At 37.3% G+C, this 17,653-nt stretch overlaps 1 protein-coding gene across 24 annotated transcripts in view; it reads right to left on the bottom strand.

Annotated features, from left to right (window-relative positions):
* Positions 1-17,653, bottom strand: part of LOC105151380 (uncharacterized) — a 159,356-nt gene that overhangs the window by 98,596 nt on the left and 43,107 nt on the right. For all 24 annotated transcript variants that reach the window (XR_015546368.1, XR_015546366.1, XR_015546367.1 and 21 more), the window contains 2 exons: positions 4,674-5,283; positions 4,082-4,433 (listed from right to left, as the gene is read on the bottom strand). Coding sequence is in view for 21 of the 24 variants with exons in the window: in XM_087410285.1 (XP_087266411.1) it covers positions 4,082-4,433; positions 4,674-5,283 (962 nt within the window). In the remaining 3 variants the exon portion in view is untranslated. The remainder of the gene's footprint in view (positions 1-4,081; positions 4,434-4,673; positions 5,284-17,653) is intronic.

Raw genomic sequence — 17,653 nt, 5'->3', positions numbered from 1 at the left:
TACACAGTTTCTGTAGGTTGAAATTCTTATTCTCTGTTTTCTGTTACCTATTCCTTTCATTGTGCGCAGTCCCTTATAGTCCTCTATAGGAACTCATGAAAAAACCCATGGGAATTTACAGCAAGAGAAGCCTCCTCCCATGAGGATCTGTCGAATTTACCATGGTTACCCATGGTTAGGCAAACTCATAGAAAAATTTCCCATAGAAATTTGCAGCAGGATTTACTTATTCAGAAATGCCAATATGGAAACACATGTGCGCGTACAATTTGCTTGAAAAATTATAAGATTTACTTAAAAATATTAATCATCAACTTTGATAAAATATGATCTTGTTGAACATTTCTCCAGTGATTTTCACATATTATTGTTAATATTTAATATTATCTATATAATATTTATTATCTATTCTATCATCTAATTTAATCAAATAAATACTTGGTCTGTTTTTTTATAGCTAAATTAATATACATCTTTTTGTACTAAGACTCCTGAATACTGTTACGTGCCACGTCACTCTTGTCGCGACATGTTTTAACAAATTTCTAATATAAAGTTTTTGTTTAAATGATCCCGATAAACCTGTTTCGGTTATTTTCTTGTTCATTTTCAATACTGTTTGTCCTTTTTTTCCTACTCTTTTGATTTTTTCTGAATATTCTGTCTTACAAATATTTTATGATCAGCAAACGAATTCCTGAATCATAAAAAGTCACGTACTTCAGATCCTTTCTACTCTTACCACGCATACTTATTGGGTTTTTGAATATGTTACCTTATTAGCTAATATTCAACAAAATTCCACTTCTTTCGTCTTGGTGAAGATTTTTCCAACTCAGATTTAATCAGTCCACTTCTGTAAATCGTTCTTGCAACTTAGTTTTAAGCTTGCCAGTTGTATTATCTCTAAATAAAGGCTGTTCTGAAGACAGAATTCAAATCTTATCATTATACTATACACTCGGCGTATCTCACACGTAACAGTACTCAGTTAAGAACTCAGTTTGACGGTGGCGACACAGAATTAGATGGCGCGGCAGCCTAGCGACACACCAGTAGCCACACACGAGCCCATGTACATGGGCGAACCGAAGGCGAGCACATGTATATGGGCTCGTGCTTTTGTGTGTGTGTGTGTGTGTGTGTGTGTGTGTGTGTGTGTGTGTGTGCGTGCGGTCGTGTGCGTGTGCGTATGTGTTATTAGAGTGACTCGTCACGATAAATGGCTGAACTTATAGGCGTAGAAAAGTGACGTTTGGACGACGAAATTTGTGCTGCATGTCATTTCGTTATTATTTGCTTCATTGTGAAAATGTAACTTGTCTCATACTTATGAAAGCCCTAAAAATGAGTGGAAACTAGTTATCTTGAAATTTTATATGTAAAAGTGTATATTTCACTCGTTTTAACAGCTGTCAAATCGTGTGTTTCTGCCCGAATATAGCTCATTTTACGACCATTTATTGACTATCGAGAGAGAAAAGGACAATTTTCGCCCATTTTATAAGTGTCTTAAAGCGATCTCATCATTTAGATTTATCCAAATTGTTTTTATTACAAATGGCATGCAGCATGAATTAACATCATCATGTCATTTCTCGCTTATAACGACACGATTCCAACGTGGCGACTACTAAAAGCCTTAAAATGAAATAAGTATGTTTGAAATTTGATAAAAGCGAAAAAGCAGGTTTTAGCATAGTCCTGTGAAGAAATAAAAAGAAACCTGTTATTAATATTTTGAGGCTTTCACGAATATTTTCTTCAAAGAAATTATCAAAGAATAATGAGACTAGAACTATAATATAGATATTCGCATCCGTCATTTTTAGTTCTTTCTCCACTCTTTGTTCTCTCTTCAACTTTCTTTCTTCTCTCTTCAATCTTCTTAGTTTAGCAGCAGAGTGGAAAGAGAGCAAGAGATTGAGGAAAGGAGCAAGAGAATGAGAAAAGGACTAAAAATAGCAGATGCGAATACTCATATTATAGTTCCTTAGTGAGACCAAGAATGTAAGACTCGCGATCCCGTTATTTCGCGCCATCTAACATTTCTTTTGTTATTTGATCGGACATATTAGAATATGGTCGACCAAATAGAATATGGGTCTCTTTCATCAACCTCGGTTAAATTAACGACGATTATGAGGCTCATTTCATTAGGCCCAATATCACAACTCATGGCTAATTTTTAACTGAGGTTTAACTTATTTTAAGTAATAATGAGTAATAATAAGTTGTGAAACTGGGTCTAAATGAATTCCATGTAACCGTCAGTTAGCTTAATCGACGTTGGAAAGAGACCCTATGACTTCATCGTGCGAACACCAGCAAACACGTGTAAAGTGATAAATCTTGGGCGTTTTCCAAGCAAGAACACAGTTAGATACTGTGTAACACAGTGAATCGTTTCATTCTTGTTCAAAGGCAAACAACATCATTACATGTAAAGGATGTAATAATTCACATCTGATTGGCTTTGATGAAAAACACCCCATAAATATTAAGTATGTCTGAAAAATCTTGTAAAGAATAAGTCATGGTTCTCACTGTTTAATAAAAACTTGTTATACGAACAAGTTCGACAATCCAGGATTGTCCTTTATGCTTTATACATTTGCCAAAAGATTCGTCCTATAAATTCTATGTATCCTATGTATGTATCACTTTCTTATACGCGTGTGCATCGTGTGCATGGTGGACGTGTGTGTGTGTGCGCGCACGCGCGCGTGTTCAGTTATGTTAGATTGAGTACATGTAGCTTACGCCCTCAAACATTTCATTTGTTAACTACAATCTACAATCAGGGTCTTTCATGAATGGATTATAAATGAATCCTCCATTCTTGGTCTCACTATTCTTTGAAAACTATTAAGTTATCTCCATGTCTTGATACATCGTTACATGCTAACGTTTTATGAATACAGGGTCCATTATGAAAGTAATGCGCATGATTTTATTGTGACGCGAATATCCATCGCAGCGGGGTAAAATGGGTCGGGAAATGTGGTGGGGGGTCTGCCCTTCCAAGGCAGCCGGTCGCCAGTTTGCTCCGAGCAGTCTGAGTGGAAAGACGTGCCTCCGCGTGAAGTATGTTTTTCGACTTTGTAACACGGCGCGATGGAGCGTTCGCTTGAACAGCGATACGCCATCAAGTTTGCGTGCGACTTGGAAAGAATGCAACCGAAACATTTCAGATGCTTCAAGAGGCCTTCAAGGACAACTGCATTTCAAGGTCACAGTCCGGGAGGTGGCACAAGGCGTTCAGCAAGTCTCGCATCAAAACGATGCTCATTGTCTTTTTTGACGTCCGAAGAATCGTCCATTTTGAGTTTGTACCGCAGGGAGAAACTGTCAACTCAGCCTTCTACCTGGAGGTGCTCAAGAGATTGAAACGCCGGGTTGCGCGTGAGGGCTGACATCAAAGACGCGATCAAGCTCCACCATGACAATGCCCCCAGCCACACGGCCTTCATCGTTGCCAACTACCTGGCCCGGAGCAACACCCCGATGGTCCTCCAGCCCCCTTACAGTCCCGACTTGGCTCCGTGCGACTTTTTTTTGTTTCACCGTCTGAAGAGAGAGCTGAAAGGAAAGCATTGGGAGTCCGTGGAAAACATCCAAAAGCATGTTACAACATTCCTAAGAGACATTCCCGTCGAGGAGTTTCAGCGTGCCTTCCAGGCATGGCAGACACGTCTCCGTAAGTGTATTGATTCAGGGGGAGAGTATTTTGAAGAATTTTGAGCATTTATACCGCTACGATCAATAAATCTATTTTTCCCAGAAAATGCGCATTACTTTTATAATGGATGCCATGTATTGCAATTTACTTCATCAGGTCAAAAACAATCTAATGCTGTAAGTATTAGATAAAGCGCATTTATATCATTCATGTGTTTTCATTCTTGTTGTACTTAAAATAGCATCATATTTCATCCTGATGAAGTAAACTGCAATGTTTGTAAACAATGTATGAAGATAACACAGAGATAATTCGTAAAACTTCCGTAAAACTAATTTGAAAGCTATGATTAATAATTTTTGTTTCTAACTTTTTCAATAATTTATGTTTTAATTTTACCTGTGCATGTGGCTCATGGCACAAATGATCTGCACTTCTTGATAATTCTGGTACCATGCTAGTGAAGCTAATATCCGACAACATTACTCTTCTAGCTTCTCGGGTTTTGTCCGACAATCTCAGCCGGCTAGGCACTCCCGTTGGTAGCGCAAACTTGCTCGGTAATGTTGTAAAAGTATGTGCGACTTTGTGCGCGAGATAGCTTTCGGATCGCCATTGTGCCGGAAGCGCAGAGATGTCCGTTTGGGCACCAGATTCTCTTCGGGCACCACTACTACGATCCATCACCGGCCGCAATGGGACAGAATTCTTTCTCCGACTATTAGCCAGAGCTTCCCGATGAATGATGGGTCTGGGAGAATAACAGTAATACATTTAGTAATAAAATTATATAACATAATAAAACGTATCTATAAAATTAGAAATTGATAACAATAAGTACATTCAATCAATTGATTGCTCGATTTTAAGCTGAAAAATATAATCAATAAGAGAGAATTACGTGAATATTGTAAATGCAGTTTATAAACCTAAGAAGACATAAGATTTGTTAAAAAATGGTTTCCTGAAGAAAATTATCTAAATTGTAAACCTGTAAGCCGTCGATGGTGCAGCCAGAGTATTTCTTCTCGTGACATGTCGCAAGGATGATCCTGCTGTGCTTTCAGCATCTTCTAATATACCACACTTGCTGATGTCAGTCTCCACTAAAACGGAGCATTGCGACCACATCTTGTTGAGTCTGGTACTGGAGCTCTCATCAAACCTGTCGACACTCTCCTCGCGGTCGATGCTAGAACTCTGCGACGAGATGGCTTCCTCGACAGAACTGGTTTTCTCACCATTACAAACTAATGACTCATCCTCTGTCGGTTTTACATATTTAAGTAAAATAGGCTGGCCGCCACCGCCATGTTGCCATGTTTCCGTCTCGGTGATAGAAACCAGATCCTCCTGCAGACCGAGATCGCGACATATCTCATCTGTCGTGAATATTAGCTCGATGTCATCCAATTCTTCAGATTCGTTCTCTGAATGTTCGTTCGGTCTCGGCGAATCACCTGGATGATCTTGTCGAGTTATCTGAGGTTGATCTACGTGATCACTGAATACAGAATTATCACCGTCAGAGATAGATTTCAAACTCAAGTCTTCAGGATCCTTCCCAGGAATATCTAAATGACCCATATTAGTGGCATCACCTAAAATAACGAAAAGGACACATGTTTAAGAATTGAAAAATGTAAAGAAAACACATTTTTTTTCAAAAAATCTATATTTTTACAAATTTTTTAATATCTAATTTTTAAAAAATTTTTAGTGGCGTATTGTTATATCGCAAATGCAAAAAATTTTTTCTTTTTTATATTATATTTATATATTGGTATGTCTACCGTCCGTACAAACGGAATTTTTTTTTTTTTTCTACCTCTCTCATTCCGCGCTATTTACTTTTGTTAATTAGCTTCACATTGTTCATAAAAATATTTTTTAGTTAAACATTTTGCGTGAATATTCCAACCGAAAACTTATTCGGATAGTAGTATTGTTCTCTATCACGCCAGTACGACGTGCATTAGCTAGCGCGATTAAAACATTCGCGAGGCGCGTGCCGCGTATCGATGCCTAAGGGTGCCATCCCATAGAGCAGAAATTGACAACGGACTAGAATTCGCGGAATCAACATGACGAATCACAGCCATTCCGTTTTCTTTCTTACGCTTTTCTTAAATCCTTTATGTCTCATTGAGCGTAATAAGCGGAAGCGGAACACGCGAAATAGTACAAAATTATACTTTTCATGTTATTTACAATACTTGTAATAATAAAAATAATATTTTAATAATATATATAACATAAACATAATAATGCATATAACAAATGATAAACATTAGAACTTCTTTAGCAATAAAATATTTTTAACCGAAAAATTATCTCATGATTAGCTGAAACTTGATTCCGCTGTCACGTTTACTCAATGGGACATAAGAGAAAGAAAATAAATGGAATCATAGGCTGCTGATTAATATCTACATATTTACTGTAATTATCGAATCATTAACATTCTGCTATTGTGACTATATTAATGAAGAAGACAAAAACAAAGTGTTACCAATCACATTATATAGACAATGGCTGTAATATACATCAACAGCATATAATTGAGATTATGTGCAACTTTTGTTCATTCCGCAAATTGTAACGGTAAAACCGCGAGTTCCATTCCGTTGCCAATTTCTGCTCTATGGGACGACACTCAACAACGAGATTCTGAGAAGAGATAATTCCGCTCAGAGACGAAAAAATCGTTCCCACATATCAAGGCTCCCACCGAGGCATTACTATTCTGCGTGAGAATCTATAAAAATTAATTTGATTAAAGCGTTTCAACTCTCGTAATTCCACGAAATAAACATCGATTATCGCGCACCAATCACAGCCCGCGACACGCGTGTCGCTCGTCGCTCGAATTCCAGTAGGCCGATTTTAACTCACTATGTGTTAGTGCGTATACGTATACGATGTGTATGTGTGTATGTATGTGAGGGAGTCAGGGAGGGGGAAGTGCTCACAGACGTTGGGAAAGGGGGGAGGAGGAGTGCGTCACCGGGAGTCCGTGTTAGAAGAGGAAGGGGGTTTCGTTCCTTCTCTCTCTTCAACTTATTGTCCTCCCTCTCCTACTCATTATAGGATGCAGTTCTCTCTCATCCAACCGTCCTACACTTATTTTTTGCGCTCTCTCCTACGTTATTTTTTCTTCTTGCACGCGATTTAATTAAATAGATATGATAAATATTTTATGAATTTTTAATGATACGACTTAAATAATTAAAATAATAATTGTTAGTAATGTAGTACAAAAAACAATGATCAAGCGCGCTTACTTATCGACTAATTCAATATTTATTGAATCGTACTACTGAACAGCTATTATTAACTACTTCTTAACTACAGGGAAAGAGGGAAAGGAATCAAAATATATTTTAAAAATTTCATATTTTATTTTAAATTTGATACATTTCTTTTTAGTTGCGAACCAGTTGTATATTTTAAATATCAGTCTTCTATCCTCACTGGTGACACACTCAGTGAAAATTCATGTAATATGTGCACGGACTTACGATTGCTGTATGCGTCCGTGATCACGTTGCAATACAAATGATATTTACGTTGATGATATTTTTGATTCGTGCCATTGTTGCGGCTCCAGCACGCGATTCGATGAAAATCCCAACGCGATTCAATATTGTGAGGTTTGGTGAAATTTATTCGATAAGCGCATTTGATCTCACTCTTCATTGTATTGTTATTGGCATGAATAGTCAATGAATACTATTCATCCTCTTTGCGAAGCGTTTTCTCTCTCGCAACATCATTAAGATGAAATTATAGAATTACACGTCTTAGATACTTGTTAATGTCACGTATTTTGTACAATCCTTCGGAAATGACAATTTCTTTGTCATCTTCGTCAAAGTAAAACTTATTATTTAATGAATTTTTAGATATTATATGGAAGGTTTCAAACTCCATCAGAACTCGCCATCGCTCAAATCTACGATTCGACGTGGAATCCACCTATTATCAGAAAGATAAAAAATAAAAGGGAAAAAGCAGTGATTAGCGATGGACAATATTTTGAATGATCAATTTGTAATCATTTTTTCACAATAAAGTCGTATTTTTACCAAAAAATCTCTTAAAATTAATGCACACTCCCAATATTTTTTTTCCTGTGTAATATATATTAAATATAGACGCATTATACATGTTATATACATTACACATATTATATATTATAGATGCATATGTACACGCATCGGCAGGAATGGTGTCCCCTGGCGTTCAGCGCGCGGCATTACATTATATCATATTTTTTTTATTTATTATATGTTCTTATATTTAACTGTAAATTTAATTTTGTGATACAAAATATTAAATTCATTTGCACACTGCAAATTTATAAATGCATGCAAAGCTATTACAATAAGTTTCAAAATTACACATAATGTTGTAATTATGCACAAAAATTTTTTACAGTATTAAACATTTTTATGCATAATTACAAAATATTTTGTACATAATAAAAGTATTATTATTAATATACCGCTTATCGTCGTATGGACTCAGAGCGATTTTCGTTTCGGATGTATGTATACTTCGTGCAATTTCGATTTTATGCACGACTGCTTGCGCATCATTTTGTCATTGAGACACCGCGTATAGTCATTGAACATTATGGATCTTGCTACAACGTTGCTCTTGACGTCCTTTGCCTTCTTAGTATCTTTTTTGCCATCAACGCGCAAGGCGTACATTTTCGCTCTAAGCCCGACGAATTCGGTCATGATCGTTGTTGTTTTCATCTTTCATTAAACCGGGAATTTTTTTATTTAGAAACGGAATATCATTTGCATTGTCGATCGCGTAATCGCTAGTGTCGATTGATATCGATTGATATCGTACTTCATAACAGCGTAGACATCGCCTCAATGTGATAAATAAAGCTGTCCATGTCGCTATACATAATTTTACATTTTTCATGAAAGAGTGGTAACATGTACTCGTGGTGAAATTCATACAAATATGTCTTGGATATGTCTAAGATACACATACCCACATAAATCATTTGTTGAATTTTATTTCGAGTTCACGCATTTCTATTGCGACCAGATTTTTAGAAAAAAACGCTTTTACTATGAAAGTTTAGTTTCGCGAGCATTGTTTCTACACCATATCTCCCGTCTCAATGCGTTACGAGTCGCACATTAACATGATTACGCACATTCTCCATGGTCTTGCAAAAAATTGCGTTGTTCATTAATTTGAATAAGTTTTTCTCGAACTCATTCTTTGCTAAAGTTTTAAAATTTGTATTGAGTTGAATGTACTCGCAAAGCCACGGAGATTGTGCAAATTGCGATAGATCTTTGTAATGCAGAGACCGTGATGAGAACATTGCTGCAGATTGCGATAATGTATGAAGTTACGTTTTTTGTTATACAATATCGCGAGGACCTTCTCCTCTCGCTTGCCAGGTGGTTTTCCGTGCGTTAAACAAAACAGTAGATTGAAATGCGCATCATGGAGATGTTGCGGATACTCCAAATCCACCTCGAGAACGTAACCCTTCGGTGAATCTGTCGCGATGGTCGTAACATCAAAATTATCTATGTCGTCGACCCAGCGAAAATTAGCAATGGTCGACACATTGCCCAACCGTATAGGTTGTTAACGCCAAAGTACATCAGGTATATTGATGGTTTCGATGAATCATACGACTGCATGTGGCCTGCGCATATCTGTTTGAACATTGACTCAAACGTCACGTATACCATGTTCGATGAATAGAATCATGTTAACGTCGGTTCGAAATTGACGCGAGTATGTTTCAACATCGCGTCATGTAAAACCCGGTAGTGTATATAATAATACGCGGGATCGAGTCCATAACTGATGATACAATATCCCGAAAATTCTCAAATATATCGGCCAATAACAATACATCTGTTTTTAAATATAGATCACTGTATTGTATGAGTGTTTGGATGGAAAACCGCTACCATATGCTCACGGTGCGCGTGTATCGCTCTCGGATACGATATCACTCATCAGCGAGTTATAAAATAATTTGCGCGATGGTAAAGGAAACTCGGTTTCCTTCTTTTCGATGCAGTCAATATATATATATATATATATATATATATATATATATATATATATATTTTCTAAACTTGAGGCGAAAAATTTAAACGAATCAATAAAACATAATTTTACACAAGTTTTTTTTATCATTTTCATCTTTGGTGCCGTCAACGTGTTTAGTAAACGAAATGTATTTTTCTTTCGTTATCGATAATATATTTATATGTCCTTCGTAAGCGGTGGCTATTTCTTTGATAATGAAATGTGCGTCGTATCCCGATAAATTATGAAAAACTATGGAAATGCAATGCAAATCTTTGTAATTTAAGTTGCAATTTGAATGCGCGGGACCTCTATATCACCCGATGAGATGTCAATGATCGTATACCCGTGTGTCATCTTTTGCGAACAGCTTCTGACACACATGACAGTGCGTAGCGCTGTTAAATTTTATCCAATCATCTCACGTAAAAAAATTAGCGGATAAGATAATTTTGACATTATATGCTAAATTTTTTAGTTCCTCGGTGAACCATGCTATGCAATCATTATCGCGACGAAACCGATACTTTGACAGCGAATAACATAGTACGAGCAACGGACATAGTACGCTATACTAAAAACCTGATGATGTTGGTATGTGTAGCTTAATGTTTCCATATCTTCCTTTTCCATTCGAAGGGTGCATTCCAGATCAGCATATGCGACAAATATGACGCGCTCTTTTCTGCAGTAGTTACTGAAACTTAATCACTTGTTGTCCTCACTGGGCAGTCAGATCATACAGTTGTTAAGTTTTCTATAATCTGCTGTGTGGATCTCCAGTTTTGCGCTAGATCTAAAATAATGTAAGTATCTGAAAAAAGAAATTATTGTTTTTATAAAGAATATTTTTTTTATTATAAAAAAAATTTTCATAATTTTTAATTATATATATACCGATCGCAAAAGTATTTCTTGCCCATTTTTGTGAGCTCGCAAGGCGAGACAGATTCTTGATCAACGCGAAATGCCCGAAATGACATTATCTTCTTATAGATCCTGCACGTACAATAGATTGACGCTTGCTCCTCTTCATATCGGTGAGTCGTAATGGAAGGATCGTTATTTCTTTCTGGTTCTAGATGCAGTACATTGAAGATATCGTTAAGATTTTTAAATTTTTTAATTTGATTCAGCGTCATTGAGAACACAATGTCTTGAAAATTCACTACAGTCGTGTAATGCGGATATGATGACTCTCGCTCCATATTTTTTAGCAGGATGTAGAGCGGCAACCACACGAAGCACCCGTTGCCTAGGGATTGGACATTAACCACACCTCTCTTCATTTTAAATTCTTGCGGGAGTTCGATGTGACATGCAGGGGATTTGTACTTGTTTATGTTTACTGTTAAATTCAGTATACGCGACAGCGTCCAACTATCGCGCTTCTGGAATTTCTCCAACGATGTCAGGATAGGCTCAACGACGTGCGACGCGTATCACTCGTAAATCGGATGAACGGAAGAATTCATAATTTCTCGTAATCACACTTTTATTTGCACACTTATTATCCGACACAAATTCACCATTAAACACTGTGTTTATCTTAATATTATCTTGTCTCTGAATAATATTTTGCACACGATCAAGCACTATCTCTCTCGCATCTTCGAAGAATTAGCGAGGTTCGATGTGTTCAGAGTTTATCACAACACCGGTCAATATACGGCTTTCGAACACCGTATCAATCTCACGCCATCAAAGTTCCGCGCTGTAGCCGGTCCATTTGCACGAAACGTGTCTTTCAAATTTTCGAGTCGCGCAATACAAGCGATCAACGATTGTTTAACTCCAATCGATAATCGCGGACTTAATTCGACTCTGTTCCTCCAGCGATTCGACGAAATTATTGCAACGCTGTCCCATGCAAGAAATTCTTCTCGCGTATTCAATTGAGCGGTTTGCGCTATGAAATCATGCTCCGTTTGATTCATATTGTCATTTTGAACTATTGCTCGATTGTTGACAAAATGAGTTCCCAAAGAAGAAAATCTTTTCATTTTATATGTATGAAAAGATGTATCATTTGGTTTGCTGCACGTTTTGACATATTTCAATATGTTTCCGAAGAGGTGATTTTTTTATCACAACCGTAAAGATAGGCAAAAAAAAAATATTTTGAAAAGAGAATGGGAGCAGAGACTTTACTGTCTTCCCCAAAGATTAAAGAAAAAGTATGATATCGTTAAAGTGCATTCTTGTGATATGTGTCATTGTGTAGTTTAACAAAGATTTGATAGTAGTTACATTGAAAAATAAACTCACATATTTCTAAAGATAAATAAAATTTTATATTGAATACATTGTACCGAAATTCATTTTTGAAAAGAGAATAGGAGTAGACTTTATTGTCGTTGGCGCTGATCTCTTAGATAAAAAAGATTCGATATCGTTAGAGTGCATTTTTTATGATCTTTATATGTGTCAATTTGGTATCCTTTGACTATGTCGCAACTATTTTTCAAAGTATAATGTATATAAAAAAATCCCCTCCATTTTAAGGTGTGTAAAAAAAATGTGGAAGAGAACATTGTTTAAAAGAAGAGTTCCGGGCAACGTTACCGCATCAGTCGTTCAGAGAGTTTCAACAGAGTTCAGACAGCTATTACTAATTATAAGTTCTCCGAGAAAATCAAATATCTCACGCCATGAACTCTTATGTTTCAATTCAACAGGATGAGGCGTGCAAGAGACAGTAAGTTTATTTAATTTGATAAAATATTTGCTTATACGTATTATATATTTTTGTAAGATCTATTTACATGTTTTCTTTTTTTCTATAGCGTATTTTCTCAAACATCGTCTAGCACATCTTCGAAACCTCGCTACATGCCTTGTATCTTGATGAGGAAATATGCATTGACATCGACAGCGTATAAGTTCCTGGACATTGGGATCGTTGTGGGATCTATATCTCATATGCAAATTGCGATTGGCGATAAGGCAACCTCATGTTCATACCTCATGCTATGTGGAAGGCATTTATCGAGAGGCGTGCAGATATCGAATGATTAATGCAGTCAACAGTCCTATCATCATCATCGATTCAAGATCTAAATTTAGAACTTGTTAAAATATGATACGAATAACATAAAATTAATATTAAATGGCATATGTTTGCACATGAAATCAACAACTGTGCTTTTCTTATTTGAACTTGAGTAATGTGTTGAGCATGTATTCTATGAACTGAGTCATTATACGCACGATGTTAGTAATTCGATGTAAGAAATTCAAATACAATATTTTATGTCATTTTTAAGACAAAATTGTATTACTATAATAATAAAAGCATTGCTGCAAACATTTTGTACAAAATTTATGATAAAAATTCTATTATAGAATGTGAACTAATAGTCTATGGTTTAGATTATATTGTACATACTGCATTACATGATAAATAAATGTATGTTAAAAAATATATTTTTTTCTTCTAAAATTATTTTATCCTTAGTATCTTTGCCACTTCTTCTTCATAGTAGTATTGAATTAGTCAATAAGAAAGCGCACTTGATCATTTTTGTATACTATATTACTAAAAATTATTATCATAACTAGTGTTACTAGGTTATTGGGTACGGGAAAAAGTTCGTGGCGGTTTTTTAGTAAAATTCAAGTATTTTTCTTTTAAAGTATTAAAATCAATTTATTTAAACTAAATATGCTCCATTTTCAATAATATTTTGCCATTTTTGGGGCAGAGCCCTAATCCCATCATGTTAGAACTTCTGTGGTTTCTGATCAAAAAACTGCTTCAAGTGATTTTCACAGGCTTCTTTTGAAGCCAGCTTTATACCATTAAGAGAGTTCTGCAGAGACCTAAACAAATGATAGTCTAAGGGTGCTATGTCAGGACTATACGGTGAATGCATTAAAACTTCCCAACTATGCTCTCGCAATTTTTGTCGAGTTATCAAAGATGTGTGTGGTCGAGCGGTGTCGTGATGGAAGACGACACCTCTCCTATTGATTAATTCTGGCCGCTTCCTCTCAATTGCTTGTTGTAATTTCTCCAGTTGTTCACAATAGAATTCGAAATTAATTGTTTGATGAATTGGGCGATAAGCTCATAGTGAATCATGAACGATTCCCTTCCAATCTCACCACACACACACGCACACGCACACGCACACGCACACACACACACACACACACACACACACACACACAATATCACCTTCTTCGTCATCAATCCAGGTTTTGCTTGTGCCTTCTCTCCTTCCTTTATCCACGATCTTTTGCGAGTTCGATTGTCGTACGTGATCCATTTTTCATCACCAGTTATCATTCTCTTCAGAAATGACTCAATTTCATTCCGTTTCAGTAGCGTATCGCAAATGTTAATTCGGTCCATCATATTCTTAACACTCAACTCGTGAGGAACCCAAACATCGAGCTTCTTTTTGTATCCAGCTTTGTGTAAATGATTTAAAATTGTTTTGTGGTCGATGCCTAGTTCCCTGACAATCTCCACAGTGCTCACATGCTTATCACGCTCGACTTTTTCCATGATTTCATCGGACTTTTCAATGATTGGTCGACCGGAGCGAGGTTCATCTTTTATATCAAAATTTCCAGTACGAAAACGAGCGAACCATTTCCGTGCTGCTGATTTTGATAGAGTATTTTCACCGTAAATATTGTAGCACAAATTTTTTCACAAGCCTGTGCAACATTCTTGCCTTTATCGTAGTAATACTGCAAAATGTAGCGAATTTTTTCCTTATTTATTTCCATTTTCAAAATAAAATAACTTTTGATCCACTTTTGATCCACTTCACTGATTTCAATCTTTTTCGGCTCAAAACAAAGATTGAAATGTCACTTTTTAAACGCACGTCTATTGTTGTCGATGCGATTAGTAGTTACCGATTGCTAAACATTTAATACCATCTAATGGGAAAAACGCTACGAACTTTTTTCCACACCCAATATTATTAAAAATTTATAAAAATATTATCATAATTAGTTTCTAAGTCGAATCATTCAAAAATCGTAAATACCATATCTATTTAATTAAATCACATGCAAGAAGAAAAGACAACATGGGAGAAAGCGCAGCGGGAGGAAAAGAGAGCAAATAATAAGTATAGGACAAGGAGTGGAAGAGACAGAACTGCATCCTACAATGAATCCAGGAGAGAAAGGACAATAGGTTTAAGAAAAAGAAGGAAACCTCCTTCCCCCTCTAACATGGACCTCCTGACGCAGTTGCCCCCTTCCCAATATCTATGAGGCACTTCCCCTTCCTTGACTCCCTCACACACAACATACACATCGTATACGCACTAACACATACTGAGTTAGAATCAGCCTAGTTATCCTACTAATTCCTGCATGAGATTTTGGGCACTCTAAAAATATGTAGCCCTAAAGCTACCACGAGTAAGCCTTGCATTTCGGCATAGCAATTAGCTAACGGAAATGCAAGACAGCAATTATTTCTGAGCCTTGTATTTCGACATACAACGAGCTACCATGGAAATATAAGACTGCAGATTTGACAATTCACGCGTGAACGACGTTCGTCATCAGGCATGACCAAATATGATTATATCGATCGCCAAAAGGCGCGATAATAAGTCACCACTCACTTCTTTATATTCGGCCACGTAATCACCAGCCGGGAGAGTTTCGCACAAAAAACGAATTTATAGGCACGTTACGCGCATCGCGAGCGGCGAGTTGTCTTATTACATACGCGATACCGACTGCCTTCATCGCGAGCGTGAACGACAAGATATAAGTAACCATAATTAAACGAGTGATCGTAACTATTAACGCAAAGTAAAATAGTATTGCTACACTAAAACCGACGCATTAAAAATAAACGAGTGTAAGCAAAAAAGAGGAAATTGTTTGAATAAGTATAATAAAAAAGGAAATCTTTATAATAAAATTGGAAAGGTAGTTAAGTGTTACTTAACGCCTCAGTACTCGTCGCCTTTCGTACATCTTCCTCAGCACTCCTCGTGGATCCTAATCCTTAAGGCCAAAAGGCACAACAATATTATTACTATGCAGTCCTGCGACATAGCCACATTTTTATTTAGTTATCGTTTTCTTAATCGTTGTACTTTATTCAGCCGAAATAGTATAAGTGAACGCGAACTAGCGAATACTGACCAATCAGAAATCGGGGAAGGAATGGCGCGGACCAGGGAAAAGGACCTAAAAATTAGACTAATAACTTCAAAATCTTATTAAAATGAATGTTTGAGATCGTTAATTCAAGAAAAGCAAGAATTCTTTCAGTCGACCGACAGTAATTGTCATTGAACGCACGCATAAAGTGAGCTCGTGATTTCATCTCGAGCATGATCTTAGTTCTCGTTAAAATCATCGATTTGGCATTCTTTGTTCTTTTAAACCAATTCGGTACACGCAAACAAGCTCCGGCAACGGACAATCGAAAGTTCTAGAACAATTCAATTCGCGCACGCGAGCGCCGCGCTCCGACGAATACGTCACGCGCTGTCACCAATCCCACGTACGGATTTTCTGTCGCGCATGACTGTTACGTTGAACGTCGTTAGAAAAGAATCCAAAGCGCCAATCAATTTAATTTAATTTTTGTACAATTAATGCCACGTAATAATTACGATTGTGGCAAAATTTTATTGGATTTTTCCCAAGAAGAAAGCCCAGGCCGAAAGCAATAAATGCTTCGATCTCGCCGTCCTCTTTCTTAGAGTCCTTAGAGTTTTAGACTTGTTAGCGTTCTTAAAGTCATAGTCTCGCTACTATATCGCTTCGTAAAACCGCCGTGCTAACCGCTTAGTGAAAACCGCTATAAAACGAATCTTTTCGAGAAGTGCCGAGAAAATCGCCGAGATTTTCCATCACCGCGATTCCAAATACAATTTGGAAAAGGTGACCGCATTTAATATTCTGTTAATCTAATATTTAATTAATTATATTTTTTGAATTTGTAACTGTGCATATTAAAGAAAATTCTTTTGTTAAATCACAAAGAAACGGAGTTCTCTTTACTATCGTGTATCATATCCACCGTATGCCGTTCTCTCACTCGAATCTTTCCGCGCGGTGCATTCCCGCACATTTTTTGGTCCTTCGAGCCGGATTCTCGCCGGCATCCGCAGTGTCGAGTACATCGCGTTCAGTTTGCTAGTGCTGAAAAGAAAGCATGAGTGACGAAATAACCGCCTTGCTGACCGCCCAGAGTGACATCCACAGTCGCATGGCCAGGTCAGTGACCAATTTAAAGAAAATGGGGATAGCCAACATCACCCTCCGCGCTGTCGAAATCCGCTCGACGCTTCTCGACCAGCTGTGGACGAAATTTGAAAGGTAACACGAGCTTATTCGAGCACATTACAAGGAAGCCTTCGATCAGAGTAACAATACGTCTCAATTTGCCGATTCCGTCGAAATCACGTACGTGCAGCAGCAAAGTCTGCTGGACGATTACCGGACGAAACTCATGGCAAAGGAACCGAGTTTAGCTTCCAAAACAGAAGGTAATGAGTCTTCCGGAAAACCGTCGCTGCCTCGCTTCAAGATTAGTTCTTTCTCTGGCGCATTCGAAGACTGGCCTACATTCCGAGACCTCTTCCAATCCATTGTCGGAAACAATTCATCAATCTCAGCAATCGAGAAATTTCATTACCTGAAAACTTATATGGAGGGTCCTGCTGAGGAACTGATTCGACCGTTAGCAATGACCGAAGACAACTATGCACGCGCATGGGAGCTGCTGAGCGAGCAGTACGAAAATAAGAGAGAATTATCACGCTCCAATTTCTCCAAGTTTACCGCCGTGGCTAAGATGAAGAACGAAACTGAGGAGGAGCTCAACCGCATCTTCAACCAGGGTAGTCAACGGCTAGGAGAACATTGACAGGCCTATCGGCTCTCATG

Source organism: Acromyrmex echinatior, chromosome 10, assembly GCF_024713525.1.
Source record: "Acromyrmex echinatior isolate Ae372 chromosome 10, ASM2471352v2, whole genome shotgun sequence".
Lineage (NCBI taxonomy): Eukaryota > Metazoa > Arthropoda > Insecta > Hymenoptera > Formicidae > Acromyrmex > Acromyrmex echinatior.
This window is presented reverse-complemented; position numbering and strand designations above follow the sequence as displayed.